Source organism: Aplidium turbinatum, chromosome 6, assembly GCF_918807975.1.
Source record: "Aplidium turbinatum chromosome 6, kaAplTurb1.1, whole genome shotgun sequence".
In the NCBI taxonomy this organism is placed as follows: domain Eukaryota; kingdom Metazoa; phylum Chordata; class Ascidiacea; order Aplousobranchia; family Polyclinidae; genus Aplidium; species Aplidium turbinatum.
In genome coordinates, this window is record NC_137477.1 from 12,902,652 (window position 1) to 12,925,998 (window position 23,347).

At 36.9% G+C, this 23,347-nt stretch overlaps 1 protein-coding gene across 1 annotated transcript; it reads right to left on the reverse strand.

Moving 5' to 3' along the window:
* Nucleotides 1-6,544: 6,544 nt before the first annotated feature.
* Nucleotides 6,545-12,108, reverse strand: LOC145772411 (uncharacterized). Its single transcript, XM_082584289.1, has 2 exons — nucleotides 9,453-12,108; nucleotides 6,545-8,494 (listed from the first exon to the last, which is right to left on the reverse strand). Exon 1 carries the CDS (start codon nucleotides 12,106-12,108, stop codon nucleotides 9,454-9,456), a length of 2,655 nt encoding a protein of 884 aa, XP_082440415.1. The 3' UTR covers nucleotides 6,545-8,494; nucleotide 9,453.
* Between the last annotated feature and the right edge of the window lie 11,239 nt (nucleotides 12,109-23,347).

Genomic DNA, 23,347 nt, shown 5'->3' on the forward strand with positions numbered 1-23,347 from the left:
AACAAACACATAGCCTAGTAATGAAAAGCGTTCATATTAGCCTATAGGCTAACTTAATTTGTAGAAAAAATCTTTAAATACAATTTAGGTAGAGAGGTAACTTTTTTAAACCATAAACAGATATAACCCAGCAACAACATTACATTTAACATTATAAAAACTAAAACAACAAGCTAACGTTTTCGGCTAGTCATAGGCTACAGCTCTTTTCAAGCCTAAGCTTATAAGAAAAATAATTTTAAAAGAAATACTAAAGAATAATACACTATCAGAACAAAATATGGACAAATCTAATCATTTGAGAAACTTGCTTTACTAGCTCACACAAACTGATAACTGAAAATTACACAGCACAACGGGTGAAGTATTTAAGAGATAAAATTAATTAATTGTTTAGAAAAGGACTCAAGCAGATTACGCCAGATAGACAAAAGCACAACACGAGATAGTGGCACAAACAAAGTAAAAATACGAGGAGCACAAGACGTGACAAATCAATCAAAAACTGTTAAAAGATAGGAAGCTCCGCCAGCAAATAATTGCATGTTGAGCCCTGGGATGAAAGATTTGATTATTATCAATGAATCTCGTGAATCTTGGTGTCGAACTCGGACAAACACTTACGAACAATTTCGGAGGACTGCGGCTTGTGAGATCCACAGTAGGCTAATGTCGGTATTTTTTAGAAAATTTTAATATTCAGTAACATTTAGAAATGCTTCGCGACCCACCTGAAATAGCATCGCGACCCACCGGTTGGGAAGCACTGGCCTAGCTGATTTTAACCTAGCGTGCTTTGTTGTAGCCTATTCAGGATAATATTACGTGGTTGACATAAGCCTATATTGTTTTTCGTTGTGATGGTCAGAAATAGAAACAAACTGAACCTGATTTAACAACAAAAATATTTAAACACAAGCAAAGCCAAATAGTTTGGTCTGCCAAGACGAATGAATCGCCCAGGATTTCATCTGAGTTTCATTCATAACTCGACTGATTTTTCGTCATGCATTTCTTTTTTAGGCTGGCCTGACCGGTTATACGTCAACACAAACCTAACGGTTCAAAAAGGGGCCAGATTCAAACATGTTATCATTCAAAATCGACGTGTGATGTTCAACAACTTGACAGGTTTGTATGATGGTTTGGTTTTGAATCTTTATCATCGGACTGACAAAGCCTTGATAGGTTATTCCTGATAGTTTCGCATACTTGTAGAATGTAGAGATAGCCTTTCGTCAACTTGCACTCCTGCAGGCTACCTGTAGCCTATTTCTGATTGGTTGATTGCTTCGAAGCTTTCTGGCTCCGAGTGTTACAAAAGTTGTTTTGTTAAAAGCGGCTATCCAGAGAAACATTGGGTCCACGTCTTTACTTTTAAAAAATAATGTTCTAAACAATAAACTCTTAAATACTTTAGGCTATGTATTTGAAGTTTTGTTTTCAAAACCAACATAGCAAGATATATCTTGCAACAATGCTAATAAAAGCAAAATCCATGATTCACTTCTCCACGCATAAGCCACTCCTGATATTAGTTGGACAAGCCCGCCTTCGTGATGAAACATCCAAGCAATGCTGGTTGCAGCCTAACACTCTGCCTCTGCGTATGACAAATCTCAATTTGGCGTCACTTATTGGATGGTTAATTTACAACCCAAATGATGAAGCTGTGAATTTTATAATTGCATGTACCTAGTCCTAACCCCAAAGACAAGGCGTTATTAACCAAACTATCTCACCAAGCCAATCCTGTAGGCTACTTTAGAATAATCTCTTCATCTACCACCACCTTGCGGTTAAGTTGTCTCATGCTGAAAAAACGCCAAACAAAGTAATAACTAAGTTTAACATTGAGACAAAATCTAGACAAATCCTTTCCGATCGAAACAAAATATAGTAATTTAAAGTTTTTCAAAATATGAAACTCGGTGTAAAAGCAAGACAGTTTGGTTGTGCTGAGAAACCCGAGCAAAGATTCCATATTGCAACAAGTCTTTTTTGTTGCCTTGAGGAAGAGCATGACAGATATTTTAACAAAATTTTCGTTTGCACGATTTGGCACGACAATGTGGCCGACCCGAGCCTTTATGGTGGCCCATTGCTACTAAATTTTGGGAAGCAAACGAAAAAGATAAGACGAACGTCTTATAATTAGTTTAGGTCAGCTAATGTTGCAGACGTAGCCTGGAAAATTTACATTTTTGTTGTTGATGAAAAAAAAATCGAGTGAGCTTGACCCTAGCAAAGCGAAAAAGGAGAATTAGATGGCTTTGGTAGGCGAGCCTAATATGGCACCACTAGCTTTTCTGCTTCTTGCGCCATTTGATTTTTTATTGGCAGCATTCTTTCTATAGCCTGCTAGTTTACGGCTCCGAGATTGGACATAATGATAAAAAAGATATCCTAGAGTGATGTAGGCCTAAGCCTACTCGTAACAGCCAAATATGTACTGCTGAGAAGGAGCGATCTTCCTGTCGTCAGCACTACCTGACTAGCCTACTCACCATAGAACAGCGAGCATTGTGTTCCGCTAACCATACCGGTGTAGCCTCCACACTAACCACCAAGACTTACGCAAAACCATGTGTTTCTCAGCAGTCGAGTGTAGCAAGAATTAACAGCGATAGACACGGGATTTTGCGACAGTTAGTTTAGTTGTTTTCTTCCACAAAGGTAAGGATTCAATTGACTGACAAAAGAAGCGATTGAGAATTATGTGGCATGAATTATTGGTGCGATGCGGATGAGCCCAGCCTCATGCGCGAAACACGTGTTTGTCGCTGTCAATTCTTGCTGTACTCGACTGTCGAGAAACAGCCAAATATGTACCGGTACTTGTTTAAATGTCACGCCAGAATCTACATTAAAACGTAGTTTAAAAAAACACACCAGCCTACAATAGCTTCATCGGTATTTGCACGCAACATCCCTGCTTGGAAATCAGATCTTTTATATTGTTTCAACGTCTGCAGATGAAGTTCGCGGATTTAACAAATTTGACGGCTAAAAGCACTGACATTAATAGGGGTGTGCTGTCGGCTTCTTTGAGTTAGTTACGTCAGTGCCTAACACTTTATCGTCTGCTGCAATTTTGTGCATACCCATTTACCCAGTGTCATTAGGCTACCTGGTCGTCAGTTCATTTACATCTTGACGGCTGCAAACAACTGCTTGATACAACAATTTAATGACACAAGATAACGTAAACATGCTGAAATAATATCACATCATTAAAACGACGTAATTTCGCTGCAACATCTGTGAATAGATTGACAAAACCATATATTGCGACAAAGTAGCTTCCTAGCACATAAAATCAATCTTTTGTAATGACAAAACGTTTGTATACGTTATAGAAGAGCATTAATTTGGAAACATGTGATTACTGTATAAGTGAAGCCTATTAGTTGACCTCGAATCACTTCTTGAAGTGTTAAAGTTGAGAACCCAAAGTGATGAAGACCTGCGTGATATTTGCAGAAAGTTGGCCCAAAAATAAAACAGGCAGGTAATACAAGCCTGGACAGCTTCGCAGACTTGGGCATCATAAATTCACTTTTTGAAGACTGACTGACCATAGAATGTGTAAATTACTCACAAAACTTCAATGTGATGCATATCAGAATTATATCTTGTCACATACCATAATGTTAAAATGTTGTCCAAACATGGATCAAGGGGTTGTTCAAACACAATACGACGTAAATTTTCTGCTTTGCTACAAGCCTGCTTTGCGAAACCAGAACGGGTAGCTTATGTCGTTTTTCGTCAACTTCTGAATGCAACACGTTATAGCAATTCTATCGAACGACTCAACGGAGTAATATAATGTTTGAACAGGTAATAATTCTATTATTATGTTTGCTAAATATGAAAATCAAAGCGAAAACTAAAAGCAGTGAAAACTTGTGACTTCAGTCGAACAAAGTTCACGTTTCGTGAATACAACTAAAAGTTTTTGAAACTGAGAGTGGTAAGCGATGGCGGGTTTTCGGGACGCTTAATGTTTAATTTGAAAGGAATTGGGGGCTGGGGTTGGGGCTAGGCCCATGGATTTGGCAGGAATTTATACATACGAACTATTCAGTCTTTGGGAAATGATTTATTAAAACAATTTAGTGATAGACCAATTTGGCTTCAATTACAAAAATGACTTATCGAAAAGATACGTAAGTTCGGATTTAAAAGTGAGTCTGCTTACATCATAGAAGTCACCGAAGCCTAGCAGCAAACAAACGAGTGGCGTTAAACGTGCAGCATTTCATTGAAGCAGTGGGATGTGCCATAGCTTGCCTACCCTGTCTTACTAAGCAATCAATGAACAATTTAAATAATCAAAAAGTGAAGCAACAGCGCAGTAACAAATAGCAAAGCATGCGATTACTTGGCCAGACAAAAACAGTCATTTCAAGCTAAAAGACATATAAATCAATAACACCTGTTTGTGTGCTGCACTGCGATGTTAGAAGAGATCGTAGCAGGATATTTGTGAAAACAGTTTAAATCTTTAATTCAACGATTATTAAAAATTATCAATATTTGTTCACTTTCAAATAATAGAAAGCCTACTGTTTACAATTTAAAAGTGTGTAATGGCGATAGAAAAATCCATGTTCTCATAAACTGGACGCCTTTACGTTGACATAAACATATCTCAACTTTCAATTTATCACAATGCGGGATACAATGTGTCAGCAGAAACGAAATTACTAAGCTTGCTAATGAAAAAAGTGCGACATAAACAAAAACACACACAAGACGGCCAGTTGAAAAAGATCACACAATCGACACTTTGGACTAAGCACGTTTCAAATAAGAAAACGAATTAAAAAAACCTTTGACAATATTTTAAGAGTGTGTACAAAAGAAAAAAAACAAACAGTATTTCTATTGTAAACAAAGGATATGGTATCAGTACACAGTATTTATTAGACCGTGTAATCCATATAGACGATTTGGGCTCTAGGGCTATTTAAAACCAAGGTCTTAATCCAAACCGCATCAAATCAACGTTTTAATAAATACAACCGGTGTAGGTCTGACGGCTGTTCAAATTCGAAAATATTTCGTTTCGACAAAATCCTTTGCCTTGGTTTCATTTCAAAAGAAAAGCAATTTTGCGACTGGTGTTGCTCAATAACAAGTATATTTCAAAATTACGAAATGTTTCGTTTCGATAAATAACAAATCCGTGTCGAACAGCGCCAGCAGTGACTACATAACTTAGCTGTACAAAAGATTTAATTGACACTTGGGCTGTTTGAAGTGACCTTTTTATCAAAACAAAGAAACGTTGGTTCGAAACACAATATTACTGTTTTTGGCAAATTTATCTCAGACATAGCCTGCGGAGTTTTCCGTTTTCATCAACAAAAGTGAAATCCGCGTGACCATAAACATTATACAGAAAAAATGCACAAGATGACGTAACCGTAGGTAAACGAACCGAAAGAGTAAATCAACGAGTTTTCGGCGTTTTCCGCGTTCTGAGATTCTCAGACGTTACGAATGCAGATCGTTTCAAAAGTTCGAAATATTTCAACTCGGCCACAAAAGAATCTGTTAAATGCTGCTGCTTACTGAGAAATTTATTCGAAAGCAAGACTGGAAACTTTGCCTGGAAACGAAATAATTAGACTTGAAAACAGCCCAAAGTACCATAACTCAGGAGTATAGTAACATTTGTTACAACTTGACGATAAACAAATTACCCCCTTGGACCTTGGTATATTTTTATAGCGAACTAACATATTGACTTGGTTGAAATTTTCACTTGAGAGGCTGTCATTTGATTCTTCATTCTGTGATATTTTAAGGGGAAATTGAATATTTTGGAAATCGAAGTGAAGCAAAGCGCCATCGTGAAAAAAATACACCGTCACATCCACTTTAACAAAGCCGCAGCATCAACAATGAAGAAGTTACAGCTTTGATGCTTCGGCAGGCAAGAAGGCTGATTGAACACTGGGCATTCTTTTTCATCGTTTGCAGTAAATGTGACGATTGCGCTTTAAGGTTTTGTGGCAATAACTGAAGAGACTGGTCCCAGTGGTTAGCTACTATGCCACGCATTTATATGTAAAATGTAGAGTGGAATATTATTGTCTTATCAAACAATCACAGACATATACAACCAAGCAACCACACGGCATTTAACATGATCCATTAAAATTGAACATAAACTATAAGCTACAAACGTTTTCGGCCATACACACGTTAGCCCTTATCAAGTAACACACAAAAAAATAACTGCTTATCATATCTACAATGAAAATGAATAACTGATCTAAACACTGAATTGAAAAACGAAATGCAAAATGAAACGGCAGAGCATAGGAGAAAGGCACATCACATGGCGTTTAAATTGCGAGGCAAAGACACGATTGCCTCGCAATTTAAACGCCGTGTGATGTGCCTTTCTCCTATGCTCTGCCGTTTCATTTTGCATTTCGTTTTTCAATTCAGTGTTTAGATCAGTTATTCATTTTCATTGTAGATATGATAAGCAGTTATTTTTTTTTTGTATCACTTGATAAGGGCTAACGTGTGTATGGCCGAAAACGTTTGTAACTTATAGTTTATGTTCAATTTTAATGGATCATGTTAAATGCCGTGTGGTTGCTTGGTTGTAATGTATATGTCTGTGGTTGAAGAAAGTGACCTCTTTACCAAAATGGTATTATCAAACAATAGTAACCAACAGTCAGAATTGTGGATTCTAGCAAAAACCTAACCAAGCTTTACCTAAACAAAAGGACTAAAAGAGTATGTACAAAGCAAAATTTTATACACTGTTTTGAAGTTTTCTCTGTAACAACACAACTTGAATCATCATGAATCAAAGATAATGAAGTAAATCAAAGCCTTTGTATTCTTTTTAAAATTCGCCTATACAGCCTATGTTACTAACCTTACCCCTTCACACAACTTGCAAGCATTCGAAAGCATATAACTATACCAAACCTGATAGATATTTGAGGACTTCTTAAAAAATCAGTTTTGTTACACTTTCAAGAAATGTTAAACTAATTATTTTACATGCAGAGATGTTTTTCAAGTTGTGTTCAGTTTTCTGAATAGGGAAAAACTTCAAAGCTTGATTTTTACGTACAATAGTTACAGTAGTGTATTCAAAAAATAAAAACAGAAACAATTTAATTACAATCTCCATGAAACTCCATAGTGGAGCCAAGCGAGACACAGCCAGCAACCACTTCACAAACCGAAGTGGTGAATTGCACAAATAAACACTATACAGCGTGTTTAGCATGAAGTTTAATGCTCTATAAGCTGCAAAACAGCAGGCTTTGATGCGATTAAATTGAAATTAACATTTTATAAACAGAAGACAATTCTCACTCCATGGGAGCATGTGGCGCACAAATACGACACTGAAGTGAAGTATTGTTGCTTATGATTTTTAAAACAAGTAATTTAAACAACATTTATTAAAATGTCTTCTAGAGCAATTGTACTAATCTTGAGTCTCATCTACATTCTCCCAGAAAAAAGTGATTTACGTCTTCAACCCGCCATTTGAAAGTAAGTTTCGTGATACAATAAAAAGTTAACGGCAAAATGCTGGTTAGCTTTTCCAAAGTGGCTGTAAGCTCAAAACCTATTGGCACAAACAACTTTAAAATGGCTTAGAAAAAGAATTGTACCATTCATGTATAATAATAAAATTCTACCGGCTTGTTATTTCAGGTAGACCTTGAAGAAAGGTGATATGAAGAAAAGTAAATCACTTGTCAATGAAACGTAGTGTTGTGATACTTTGTCACTTCAGTTCTTTGGGTACACTTTTGGCAATGAAAGTGATATTTAGTAAAAAGATAAGCAGTTGTCTGTGCAATGTGCAGATAATTTCAAAGACTATAGCTAAAACTACGCACTACTTCCTTAAAACCCACAATCGCAACCGAACAGTTTGATACAACATTTACAAAGCTTATTTCACATTAAACTACATAAAATGAGCAAAGCAATTGGTGTATTGATCTATAAATTTATTGGGAAATATCAGGTAGCAGAGTATTGATTCAAGTTTTCAGGGTACAGAAGATACAAGCCGGAGTAGAAGTGCAACCATAACACACACTTATAAGATTGATAAAATTTATATAAAAAATCAAATTGTTATTTCTGCCAAAAAGCAAGGTAGATTTTTGAAATCAGCTGATCAAACTTTTGATAAATCAGAATCACAATTCAAACATCACTAATTAAAAGTGTTTTCTATAGTGCAACAACTAAAAAAAAAAAAAACTGGTTTCTTGAACTGTGCTATGATTGCACATTAAATAATAGCCACTAAATAAAATATATCTAAAATGATACTAGTGTAAACATATAACTTCAAACACAAAACAATAAAGCAGAGGCTTCCAGCTTTTGTATTCTCATTAAGTCTGACTTGCGTTCTGAAGGTATATAAATTTGAATTTACACTGTTTTGTGCGGTTAGCCGGTTACCCCAGATTGGGAACTCCTGAAATACATATGTTATTAGTCATCTGCATACACCGATGTGCATGCAGCCTTCCAGTTTTACCATCAAAAATTTGTTGTGGCAAAGCAAAAAAACTTTAAAATGTTTGCATCACTTAGTTCACTCCTATTCTACGTTTATTCCCGAGTATTTGATAGCACCTAGTATTTCATTCAAAGCGTTAAGAAATTAAGGCTAAACAAATGGATAAAAAATCATTGTATTTAACTGAACAAAGCCATTGTCGAAAGGTCCAATGTACTGATCATGAATAATACAAAGTAATGCTTCCAAAGAAAAATTGAATATTTCTTTTTTGCACTTTCATTCCATATACTTTAACATACTACGTGTGGATAGATAGGCTAGTACAGTTTCCATTTTATGGTGAACATTTTACAGCCCTATGATTTCAATCCATAATATTAGATTAGTTGCAGAATAAGATAAAAACAATCCTATTCAGTTGAAACAATAAACTTACACACAATTTTTACACAAATAAACTATATATATTAATTGTGATCAACTAATTAGCATGTACCACACATGGTGAACAAAGAAATATGAAGTAAATTTTTAAACGACAATAACACTGAGCAGTGAAATTGACAGGCAAATTAAATACAGTATATATATATCACCAAGAATGCAAGTAGTATCATCTGTAACATTAAAGTTGATGACTGTAAGTTCATCTGACAGAGAACAAAGTTGTTCTGCTTTCGTCTATCTGTAATTTTGAAGCAGGTTTATAAACAAATTGAACATGCTTGAATGTGCTATTGTGCTTACTATTAAACGCAAGTACTACAACTTCATGTTGCCAGCACAGTGCAATTTTAACATGAATAGTTTGCCAAAGAGGGGAATAGAGTAAAAGCTGCGCAACGAAAATCAAGACTTGTCAATTGAGAAGTTGGATAATGGGTGACAAAAAAGTAACTTGATTGCTAACCTTATATGTAGACAGGCTGCTCTTGTCCGGTTAACAGTCGAAACATCATGGCAGGCATGGTCTTCATTTGTATTTCACCAACAGATGATACAAGAGTTTGAACAATTTTTTCATGTGGAATCGCAACTACACTTTGATTGTTGATCTCAATAATTCTGTGACCAACACGTACCCCACCACGCTCAGCAATACCTCCGCGCATTAAACTGCAAATTATGCCATCTTGGACCGAAAATCCGAGCTGGTATTTCAAATCTGGCCGCTTTATCAAAACTGTAACAACAGGTGGACATGACACAACATGTAAGCGGGCAATGCTTTGCGCCTTAAGTCCTTTAATAATGCTTTGACATGTGGTGAGCGGAAGGCCGACCAAGCTTGTGCCATTAACATTCATTATCTGATCGCCAATGCTAAGCTTTCCACATCTCTCTGCTGGTCCTCCATGTTGTAAGTTTGCCAAAATCACAGTGGGTACAATCGACCCCCATCCTGATTCCACTATCACCATACCAAGATTTTCGCCCTTTTTCTTCTCCACCCATAAATCCTTAACATTTTCTCTTTTTGAATAATGTACCAAATCATCATGGTACATATCTTGCATGTCCAAAATTTGATTATAATCATCTCTGGTTAAGGTTTGTGGTTCAATGCCATTGGCAGTTAAAAACTGTTGATATGCAACATTAAATGCTTGGCCTATGGCTTGTGCCATTAGATGTGCATCCATAGATGAGAATACGTGACAAATGACACGATATGCTCTTTGAGGCTTTGGTTCTCTCATGATTTGTTGTTCTTCACGATTTTCATCACGGGGTGATCGCCGCTTTGCCATGATAACTAAAAGCTTGCCAATGTCAGCAATATAAGAGATTGACCTTAAGGTATGATCCATCATAGTTTCCTGAGTGTCAGCGTTCAAAATCTTTACTTTATCTGTAGAAATAAACAGATCGACTTCTACACTCGGTTGTGATTCTCCTTCAGGTGCTTTAATTCGATTCACAGCCTCTTGAGCTTGCAACATTCTTGCATTTTTTCCAGGATTACGTTCAGATTGCAACTGAGTGGAACCAAGGTAGTTAGCAGCAAAAATTACTCCTTCAATGAGATCCGCTGGCTCACAAGGTCCAGCTGCTTCTATTAATGGTCGAATTAATGAAGTTGGCTGTTGTGGTATTGAGTTTTCAACTTCTTGCTTTTGTGGTTCTGCAAGTTCGATTTCACGGCTTTCATAGTGAGGTTCGAGGATTGGCAAATGGGCTTCACCACGAATGTTATTTTCATGTTCTTGAGGAGCAACCTTTACCCAGGGATCATCCAATGGTTGAGATGGACTTGAAATTTGCTTTTTAATTTCTTTAACAACAGCATCAACGTCATCAATGTCTGAAATAGCATTGCCATCATTTGATTGTGGTTTAACAAATCTAGAAGGCATTAAGTCAAAACAAGGGTCGGGATTATTTGGTATGTCTGACCAATTTCGCTGCCTTTCATTGCTGGAATGTGCTGAATTTTGGTCCTGAAGCAGTGAAGAAGGTAGTGGATGATTGTAAAGGTCAAAATTGACTTTTAGATTTGAAGGCAATTGAAGATCTGATGCAGGTTTATTGTCTGTTGGAGCTGTGCGCTTTTGCCACAAATCAACTGAAGCATGCTCGTCAGAACAATCAATGTTGTTAAAAGGGTTGAAACGTTTGGGTCTGTCTGAAGGAGTCGTAGGAGTGCAGACAGTGTCAGCTACAAATAATGCTGGAGCTTCCGTTGCTTCTCGTGAGGATGATTTTTTAGGAGAAAGCTTCTCTAAATTTTTCTCAATCATGCTTTGCACTTGTTTGTCTGTTTCAGGACTCTTGATGGGCTTATGATGAAAATTACAGTTTTGTGAGTTTAAAGGATTTGAAGAGTTGATGCAGTTACCAACTAGAACATCATTTGTATCTAACTCTGGCTCAAATCCAGTGTTTTGTTGTGATATTACATTGGTGCATTTGTTGTCTTTTCGAGACAAATGATTTAATGATGTCTTGTCATTTTCCACACATACTTCATCTGAATTTTGTTCATGAAGGAAAGCACCATTATCAAGTGGTTTATGCTGTGAAGATACGTGTTGGTGACTTTTGTCAAGTACATCATCTCGATTTATCTTGCCACTTCGTTTTGAATCAACATCAGATAACTTTGACTGAATCTCTTTGTTTTCATCATTGCTTGTGGTGACTTCAGGGTGAATAGAAAGGCCGTGTAAGTTGTCTTCCTCCAAAATGTCTTCCACATGTGTTGAAGTATTGTCATACAATGTTACATTAACCATTTCTTCTGGTAATGAGCCGTTCACAGGAGAACTTGTGCAATTTGTAGCATCAGAGTCCGGAAAAGCAGGATCAGTGGCATCAAAACTGCTATCCTCTAATTGAGCTACTTGTGAGTGACTATCCAGACTTCCATCACTGTAACCTCCACCCACAACAACATCATCTTGCTCATGCTGACTTTGAAAATCAACTTCTTCATTAACTTGTTCGGCACCTACCGTTACCACATTATCATTGCCATCAGCCACTAAACTGCTGGTTTGGTCATTGTTATTTTCTTGGTCAAAAGCGGCAATACTACTTTTTGTATTTATAACATTCTCATCCATCATGAGACTCTAGCTTATATCAACCTGAAAACATAGTTATAATAAACATGTATTGTATCACATGATAGTTGTGTATTTCACATTTGCACTTACTGTTTTAAATAAATTGACTGGAATGACCACATGCAGTTGTCTTACAATACTATACATACATTTTTGTTGTTGAGAAAAACAATGTTTTTCACTGAAATTAACCTAATTGGAAACAAAACAAGCTAAGCAATTCTGCACAGACAGAAAATCTTGCTTTATTTTGAATACCGATACCATAATCAAATAGTCAGTGATCATTCGAGAGCAAGTTACAAGGCAATGCACTTTAGATTTTCAAAACTCTTCTTTTGTGATCCAAGATTTAGTCTTAGATATATGGCTTTCTGACATGACCTACATTGAAACCAACAAACTCATTTCAGTAAAGTAGGCTTTAATAAACTTAAAACGTGAATATCCTGCAATTGAAAACTAGCTTTAAAGAATGTTAACAGAAAGTATTAAATGACAAACTAAAACAAGACTCTACTTAAACTGCCGATTGCACTTCTACACTGTTAACTGAAAACTAGAGAATGAACCAACACGATAGAAACCAAGATAAGCCAAGCCAGCCAATCGGCAAACCCACACTGCGCTGTCGGCAAAAGAGATGTGATGCGTGACGACACGCGCTACACCACACTTTCCAAAATGTAAATATGTTTCAACATGTGTCAAGAGTTGTCATGTGGTAGAAGATATTCGTTGAAAATGAGAGGAAGAATTTACACTAACTTACATGAGATCTGCAATGCTGTACGAAAGTGAGACATAGTGCTGACGAAAAAACAAATCATTGGCAATTTTAAGAAGAACTGAGAGAGCAATGCTGAGGGCAATGTGTGGTGTGAAGCTGGAGGATAAAAAGAATACGAGAAACTTATAAACTTGTTTTGAGTTGAATGAGAATTGAGAATGTTCATAAGTTGGCAAAGGCAACTGGAGTGAGATGATAAGGCATGTAGATGATGATGATGCATGTAGATGATGATCAAAGTAGATGATGCATGTAGATGATGTTCAAAGGCATGCTTTGAGAAGGCATGTAGATGATGTTTTTAGAAGAGTGCTGGAGTTACGAGTGGAGGGTCGTAGGAAACAAGGAAGACCCAAGAAAATGTGGAAAAAGTAAGTTGAGAAGGAAAGTAGCAAGGTTGGCCTAACAAGATAGGACGCTTTAGATAGATACTAGGTGTGGATGCAGGGTGTTATAAGGCCATTGCAGCATGCGAAGGTGGATCTGGCCAGTGGCCACCCTCGGTAATGGGGACATTGCCGAATTAAAACTAGACTACTATTACTACTTCATATCACCTAATATTTATAATTAGTTACTGTTATGTTTGGAGCCTTCATGGTGTGGCTACCACACTAAGTAATATGTATGATATTTTCTGCTATTTGTACATTGAAATGAATGTAGACTAGAGCTATACCAAAATAAACTTGATTGATACTGTGATTACATGGCAAGTAGTAGGGGCACCTGAATGCTACTAGAAAGGTATATATAAATCATTAAATGCATAGAAAGCATGAAATCAACACTTGGCAGGACAATATGTTTGAAGGTGGACAGGAATAGGCTCTTCTTTTTTACCATTAATCACCAGGATACGACAACAAATACTTCAGTTAGAATTCAAAATAATATTTGCTAGTGTACAAAAACTCACAAAAAGGTTGTAAAACAACTGAACACAGTTTTTCTGATCTATATAATTCAAAGAAAAACAAGGTGACATCAGTCACTATATATTACAATTAGCATGCTTAAAAAATAAGGGAAAATAAAAAAAAAAAACTTTTAATAGTCATGGATACAATGATACCTATGATCTGTGGTTGATATAATTAGTAGCAAGTTATTTTAAGGAAAATATTACAGTACACCAAGACATCAAAAAGTTTATGATTTAAGAAATATTTATGTCTAAACATTGTCTTACAAACCTAAAAATATTTAAATAACAGTAGCCTATACTATAGATAATTGCAGCAAGTAAAAAAGCTGCACAAGTAGAGATTACAAAAAAAGATGCTTACTCATGAATAAATAATTTATTTTACTACTTTACTAGTCAGCTTTTGTAAGTGTTGAAACACACTTTCCATGTTATCTGTGTTCAGAATATTGAGAGCAAATCTGACTTCAAAAATGATTTTGATGCAATGTATGACTGTATGAGTATGTGCATTATGATAAGTATCCAGAACGACGGGGGTCTGGGGGGCCTCCCCCAGAAAATTTTGAAAAATTACTTTGAATTTGGTGCATTCTGAGAGCATTTTCAACAAAAATGTGGGTACGAATATTCCTGTAAAATGGTGCTGTCCGGTAGCATAGCAAAAGGATAAGATCATGTTTTCTTCGGCATTTTTCGAAAAAAAAGCAAAGTCTCTGTGTTTTCTTGTTGCTAATTCCTGGCTGAGATGTTTGAATGTTTGGTATTGGCAAAACTCGCTCTTTTAATGCAATTTTGTTCAAAACTAGGCAATTTTTTTAGACTGAAAGCATCATTCTCAATATTGTGACGTCACACACGTGCCAAAGGGGGTTGTAACCCCCAACCCCCCCCCCCCCCCTTGGCTACGCCACTGGTTTCAACTGCGTCTGCATATCGCCTTTCATAAAACCTGACCATTTATTCCGTTATGATGTCACCATTGAGGGTGTGAACTGTGAAGTCACTAACCCACAGCGTTCTCAACCATGAAGACACGTGTTTTACCCACTGATGTCAACTAACCTAGTTCTCCTTTTTAACAACGATTCAATGTCCGACATTCAATCAATCATTCAATCATTTTATTTTTCGTCATTAACGCGTCCGGGACGAAAAAGATACTAACTACAAAAATCGATATAAACCTACCAGCACGTTAACAAACAGGAAAAGGTGGCAAAACCTTGAAAGGTTTAAAACGTGCCTGAATGAAAAATTATGTAGTAGGCTATATATCAGTAGTTAGCACGGCCACAAAACCCTAAGAAACAAATAGCAAAAAATAAAACAAATACAGAGAGAAGTACACATGTTGTAATGAATGAAAGCCTATTGAAAAGTGTCGATATAAAAACGACAATATTGCCAGCTGATGTAAATTAGCACTTCGGATTAACACTTCGTTAAAATAAACATCGGGAATTGCAAACAAGACTTACAGCGCTGGTGATCGCAGCTGGATGTATTCAATACAACAGTAGTGACTATGATGCGCTGACCTAATTCTGCGTCACTCTTTGATGCTACATATTTTCGACATTTAATCCATGATCATTCTATTGCGAAATTAAATAATTGGCTAGAAGAAACCGGCGGCCAAACTTGGCCGACGGAGGAGGTAGCACAGGCGGTCATTCAAGCACTACTTAGCGGCCATGGCCGCCGGCTGCTTTAAGGCTTGGATTCGGTATTCTGGATTCGGTTTAGTATTCCGGAATAATTCTGGAATAGTGAATTATTCTGAATTGCCCATCCCTACACTTAACCACCACAGTTTCAAAATAGAAATGTTCCAAACTCCAATAAAAGTTGGTAACCTAGTCCTAGTCAGTGGCATGTACAATTGTACATCGTTTGTCGTATCCAGGCTTACACCCGGTGGTTGAAGATTGAGATTAAGTGGACGGGAAGGCAAGGAAGCCAATCTTCGTGACCACCTTCAGGCATGCCTTTACAGGCCTCGAAATTTGTACTTTTTCCGGCGGTCAAGCATGTCCTACCGGACTGGCCCTTTCAGCGGACATTTAATATCTCAACTGGACATATATTTTACATGTAGATTTTGCACAAAATCACACTACAGTATTGTGTAGTCGTGTTTGTAGAAGAAGATTTTCTACAACAGAAAAACTCTGCAATGGTTGATGGCTTAATTAACCGACCCTGAAGTATACTGGAGCAGATTGCTTGCAAATAGATCAGTGCGTTAATGACAGTTGTGTAATGACGCAATAAACACAATTGAAAACAACAATCCAAATTTCCTTATTTCAAAAGCAACTACGATCACTTATTGCGTGGCTTTCGCGTTATAGAATCGTTGTGCCAAGCGATTACTGCCGGCGCCGGATTGTAAATCTCCATGTCAGGACCGTCTAGACAAATGCGCATTAGTAACTCAATAATGTTAGCCCTCAATAGTGTTAACTAACTAACACCCTCCCTTTTGTCCAGAAATTCTATTTCTATCAGTATCAGCGTGAATAAGGTCGCCACATTCGCCTAAGCACGTGCGGAACCCAGCTGAGACTTGCTTCTCTGTGACGTTTCTTTTTAACAAACGATCAATGTAACGCAATAATCCTCATTGTTAAAATTGGAATACATATCCTTCCGAAAAGTTCAGACAACTTTACTTCAAGGCAACATTGCAAGGCGTTGAAATGATGTTAAAATGGCTACTTTTGCCATCAGCTCGTTAACCACGCCACTCTAATGTGATCTTTAAAGCAATTGCCTGTACTATTATTGCTTCAGCTCCGTATTTGTTCGCGTTAAACAAACAACTGTAACAATTTAAATTTAAAATATATTTTTGCTGCATTAGCTCTATTTTTGTCAAGAATTTTGCGGCGGTCATTTATGATCGACCAATGAGTCGGCTTCGGCAGACATTCAAGGTCATTCCGGAGGTCATGTCCGCCATGACCGCCGGAATTTCGAGGCCTGCTTTAAGTGTCCTGCCAAAGACACAGCCGCATGCTCTTGAGCGGTGTCGAACCGGCGCCCTTTCGATTGCCGTTCCAGGGCTCTCACCACTCGGCTATGCAGCAGACCTTTGTACATTTGTACAATGTTTCTCGGGCTGGTATCCCCAAGGGTATGAGTTCGATCGGAATGGCCCGTTTCGGTGAGTCCGATTCGGTAAGTCCGATTCGATGAGTCTGATTCAGTGAGTCCGATCCCTTAACGGGGGATTTTTTCAATTTTTTTTTTAAATTATCGGGTACCGTAGCCTAATTATCATTGCCGTTTTAGGGTTAGGGGTTAAGGTTAGGAACTCACCAAATCGGACTCACCGAATAGTAGCAGACCCGAGTTCGATACTACCCAGAAGCATTTTATTACTAACTAAATTGCCTGCTAAAAAACACTGCCTTAAAGTAAACTTGACATTGATAAAAACATTTTTTTTAAAGAAGTATTGTATATATATATAACTTTCAACAGTTTTTTTTTAAAACTGAATCAGTGGCATGTGCGATATTCATCTGACTGGTATTCCCAAGGATGTGACCTCGATACTACATAGAAGCACTTTCCTTTAAACTAAATTGCCTGCTAAAAAACACTGCCTAAAAGTGAAACCATCTTTTTTAAAGAAGTATTGTAACTTTTTACAGCCACCAAACTAACTTGTTGAGAGCAAAAATGTAATGCTTCGTTTGGCAAACACGGTCACATCCTCTCATGACAAACTGAAAATTACCCAGAGAAATTCTCAAATTCCAGCAAATTAAAAAAACTCTAACTTTATTACTCATATTTGTAAAGAAATAAAAAAATGGGCTGTAGGCTACTCAAATTAAAAATTGACCACAAAAATGCTGCAGCCTAATGATTGAGTCACTTGAGTCAAAATTTAGTTTAAAAAAAGAACGCTTCCGGGTAGTCTCGAACTCATTTCCTCTGGAATACCAGCCCAAGAACTATCGTATGCGCCACTGACTCAGTTGAATAGCCTAAGGCTATTAAATTTAATTGATTGAATTATTATCCTCGAACTGGGAAAGCTTCTTGGAGAGCTTAATCCTGGCAGTTTCGCATACTTGTAGAAGCTTTGAATCACTGACGCAGGCCCGGTCACCGAGATTGACAGAGTGAAGTTTCCGATTATTGAAGTGTTGTTGCCAGAGAACTATTCCATCCATTAGATGCCGCTGAACGAAGACGGAGAGCAGTCCTTAACGTGCGTTGCTCAAGCGCACACCTCGAGAGTTGAACCAGCGCCGATTGATCTTGAAGCTTCTTCGTTCCAGAAGTGACACGCTAACCAACTGAGCTATTGGGGCGAACTTATATAGCCACTTTTTCCTTTTTTTCTCGTTATTTGCTTTGAAAGAGAAAAAGAAAAAAGTGCCTATGTAGTGACGTCATGACCGGTCAAATAGTGTTTCAGATTAAAAGACCGGAGCCGGTCAAATAGCCACTGCCTTGAATATTATTGTCGAATTTAGAACTTATATAGGCACTTTTTTCCTTTTCTTCTCGTCTTTTGTTTTGAAAGACAAAAGGAAAAAAGTGCGTATATAGTGACTTCATGACCGGTCAAATAGTGTTTCAGATTAAAACACCGGAGCCGGTCAAATAGCCACTGCTAAACAAAAACTTGTATTTTGGAAATTTTTTTAGTCTGGGGCAAATATCAAAACCCTAATCTTATTCCTAACTCTAACCCTTACCTTAACCCTTCCTAACTTTAATATTAACTCTGGCAACACCTGATTGTAACCATGGCAACAAGTGTGGAAAAATAACCACTTCCAACAAGTAAAATAGTCTGAGTTCCGTTGCGAGTGAATAACACAGGAAGAAATGTGAAACAATTTTTGTCCTAATGAAGTGCTCATTTTGCTACGGCATTTCCATAGTCGCTAATTTTGAGGACTGAAAATATCAAATAAAAACAGCACCATGAAGACTATGGTACATCAAACAACATACAAAATATTGTTGTAGTGATTAAAAAATGTGAAATTATAATAACAATCAGAAGACATAATGTTGAGCAAAAGTGGATTAATAGAACTTTTGCAGCGTTCCACTGTACAAACGCATAGCAGATTTTTCTAAATAGGGCATGAAAAGTTAAAATTTCGTTCTGTACCTGATACATTCTAGCACTATCGTATCTTGACAAATTTTGAATAATTCCATAAAAGTTGTTGTAAGCAACTCGTATGCGATTTAAAACGGTACCGTACAAGTTTTACAATTACCACTCAGTTACCAAAGCTAAGAACCATACATTGGCATACAATAATATGATTGGTATAATACATTTTTAATTCGATAGAACAATTTCCAAACTTGGACCTAAGCTGATTGGCAGCAACATAAAGCGATCGCACTTGCTTTTTAATGTCAGCGTCATCACTGATGGTATCATCAATTAGCACAATACTTTTCATTTCCACAATTCCTGCAAGAAATGTTATGTTTCAGTATCTATAATTTCTTCAAAATTTTCGTGTTCCTTGTCTCATCCTAACAAACTACTTCATTCCTAATTTTAAAGTTTGATTTTTTCACATTAAATATATACCGTAGTAAATGCGCACAGCCCTACCTGGAGTCCTAGACCTTCCTTTCACAAATTACAACTGAGCGATACCAGATCCAGAAAGAGTGTTGCCAGATCCAACACTCATAAAAAAATCAAATAAACTGCAAGCCAAACTGTTGAAGAATCAACCAAATATTTTCATGTGCATTTTACTAAATTCTAATTGTAAAGCTGACCGAATAATCTTACAAGTTCCAAAAAAACGTTCAAGAAAGAACAGAAAAATGTGATGTTACACATTTTAAGACCATAAAGTGGAGTTGCGTTTGTGTGCACTTACTGCGAACCCGCATTCACTTTCAACTACATTGAACACTTTAAATATGCTTCCAACCTTGACTATCTCATTATTTACATTTTGCTTTTTATAGCCAGCATGTAGCGTTACTTCCTCACAAATTTATTGCAAAATGTCTTTTTTGGAATCAGAGTCTTGCAATATGTTTTGAAAATTTTATTTTTGTTTGAACTTTTCGATTGATTTAATTCAATTTTATTCAATGAAGTAGTGTGCCTGCCTCTGCACACTAGTGTGTATGAGTATGAATGTGTAGTTAAATTTACTGTGATGGGGTGGTGGCTGACTAGATGACTGCTTATGGTCTTTCGCTACCATCTTGATTGCGCCATAATCTAACCAACAGTTGTACAATGCATTGTTTTGACAATTACATTTTACTCTGATTGTTTGTTAATATATGGCGCTGTTAAAACAAAATAAATTGACCTGACTTGACATATTTGCCAGTTTTTATTGCGTGACTTAGTTTTAGAAGCAGAAACTACAAAAAAAAAAGGCTTCCACAGCAGCATTCCTCAAATGAGGAAAGCAGGTGATAACATACAAAGCTAGTTCTTTCAGTCTGAATGTTTATCGCCTTCAAACCATAATGTTTCTGCATCATTTGAGAGACTAACCTTTTCGAACATCAAAATATTCAAAAGCAAATTTTCAAAAGGCCAGTTTGGCAGCTTCGATTCAGAACAAAAAACGCAGTTTGAAGTGTTGCCAGGTTGCAGTTGTTTTCCAAATTTCTATTGCAGTAATAATTAAAGTCAAGTCAATTTATTTTGTTTTAACAGCGCCATATATTAAAGACTAAACTAAACTTTGAAAGAATACTTAAGTTCAAAAAAAAATATTAATCATTAGCCTAAAGATATTTACAAACAACTCCATTGACCACTCAAATGGTTGAATTTGTAGCAGTAAATAAATGGTTTGATGCGGAAAAAAGTTGCGTTTCCAAATTTTGGCTGATTCATAGAATTATATCAAATAATCTCAAAAGTTGCAGAAATCTTTTACTGGTCAGAAAAATATTGTGAGACAGAGGCACATCAATTTTTGTCAAAACAAATCATTTTGTTTTCAATAGGAAGCCTAAGCGGAAACGCAAAAACTAAAACAGTAGTCCCCGCTGATTAAGCCCAATCTAATCCGGTCCAAAATTACTCCCAAGGATCCTCATAATAATAATAAAAAAAACTCTTTAAAAGCCCAAATCCCGCTTGATAAGCCCAACTCTTGGTTAACCTACTTACCTACATGTACTTGAATAGTTACTCTAACACTCCATGTGTCCGCCACATTAGTTCAGTAGTTAAGCGCCCAACTCAAGGTCAAGCGTCGTTGTTTCGACTCTCTGGCAGTGCGCTTGAGTAACTCATTTCAGGACTACTCTTCATTCAGCAGCACCTAGTGGATGGAATAATTCCCCTGCAACAACATTTCAACTGTCGGAAGCTTCACTCTTTCAATCTCGCTAACAGGCCATGCGTCAAAAGCCTCTCCAACAGGTAGCCTAACCTACGCGGAACTACAAGAAATAGGCTAATATATGACCCGCTAAGGTCAATTAAGTCAAAATTATTTAAGGACCTCGTTTATCCATGAAACAAAGAATAAAGTTGTTTTCAGCACCTAGGGGACTGTTTCTAAAAAATTTATAGCCTAGTTCAAAATAAAGTGAAAATTGACAATAAAGTCAAAATTTTCAATAAAGTCAAAGTTTGTCAAATTATGGCTTTGACAAACTTTTTGTGTTTCTTGAGAGTAATTTTTGCTAAAATCCTCGTAGAAGCATTGTAAATCAGGAACTGCGATACAATTAAACCATATTAATCAACAAAACCAGGAAATAGGGAACTAGGCTATGTCACAATGCCCAGTTAGATCAGCAGTAACTTTTATCGCAAATTGTCCCTTGTTTGTTCATTGTTACGTGTTTAAATAATTTTTATAAAACACTTCCTCTTCACAAACGTGGTCTTTTAGAAGATCAACAGTTTGGATTTTAGGAATTGCCCACTGATATTCTGTAATACAAAAATGCCTAAGCAAGCTAAATCGTCTTCAGCAAAAGTTAGACAGATTTGTCGAGATTTTCATATCGCCAAAAAACACGAAGCACTTTTGGATCTGAAATCGACAAAATATTATGTTTGGGTAACTGGTATCAATTCAAGGAAGAACTGTGCCCTCTACAAATAGCCTAAGCAATTTCGTTAGGTCAAAATAAAGTCAAAGTTTGATAAAAATACAAAGTCAAAAAATTTTTTTTTAGGTTTTGTTTTTGTTTTTATCCTGCATTTCGGGAAAGCGGACTTGAGCGCTATGCATCGGTGGACACCTTCCGACGTACACCTGACCCACGCTGCAGCCGACTGCAATCTCTGTTTCCAGTTGTCAAAATAAAATAAAAATTGTTCTACGTAGCCTACTAATGTAATAACCTACAGGCTTTATCAATCAGAAAATAAAGTTCCAAAACCAAACCAATTTGATGATGTGGGGCAGGCTACAAGCATGTGCTTGAATTTGTGTAAAAACTAAAAAGGCGTCATAATTTAGTAGCCTAAGCTTATTTGTCGTTTTGCTTTCGACGATTTCACGCATTGTTAGCTAGGCCTACTAATCAGTTCTTAATTCAACTGTTTTGTTACAAACCGTTTACTTGGATCTTATTTTACTGGGTTGTACAAAACAGGGCTCGCTGCTAACACTTGTAAAAAACACACTTTTTGAGAAGAACCGAGCGTTGTGTAGGCTACTGTTGTTAACAGATTTAGCAGTTATTTGTCATAGGTTATCATAGGCTAGTTCAGTCAGCTATAATTGTCAATATGCATAATTATGGTACATGAATGGCAGAAGTTCGTTTCCCGATTAATAGGCCCACGCGCTTAATCAGCCCAAAATTGCCCGGTCCCGAGGTGGGCTTAATAAGCAGGGACTGTATAGCCGAGCTGGTGAGAGCCATGGTTGGAAGTTCGAAAGGTCGCCGGTTCGACACCGCAAGAGCATTTGGCTGTGTCTTTCGCAAAGCACTTAAAGGCATGCCGTCGATTGCAGAGTAACGCCCCTTTGATTATAGCCTTTGATTTATCTCATGATTATGAACAGCAAGCTGCTCTAGAGATAAATCCCTATGCCCCTTCGGCTATGGCCTGCTGAACTGAACTGTAGCTTACAATAACGAAACCGAATCAAAACCACACTAGAAAATCTCAAACCATTTTTTCAGCACTAGTAACAGCAAAGAGCTAGAATTTTGTTTGAGCACTCCATATATCTTGACCCAATAATAGCCAATCCGGATGCAATTTTTAAATTTTTTTAATTTAATTTGCGCAAAAACGAGAATTATTGTGAATTGGATAGCGTCCTCCAGTGGCTAGATCTGATCCTGATCTGCACCTTCTCCACATTTTCTTTAATTACTTGAAGCACAGCAATGTCATGACCACAGTCAGGGGCGCCGGAACGATTTTTGACTGGGGAGGCAAGATTACAAAAAAAGGGCACTTTTGTTTACTAAAAGGCCAATTTTTTTCAAGTTTTAAGATAAGATATAGCGATAATGCTAATCTATCAGCTCACTATGTAGGCTATTGAGTAATGATAGCC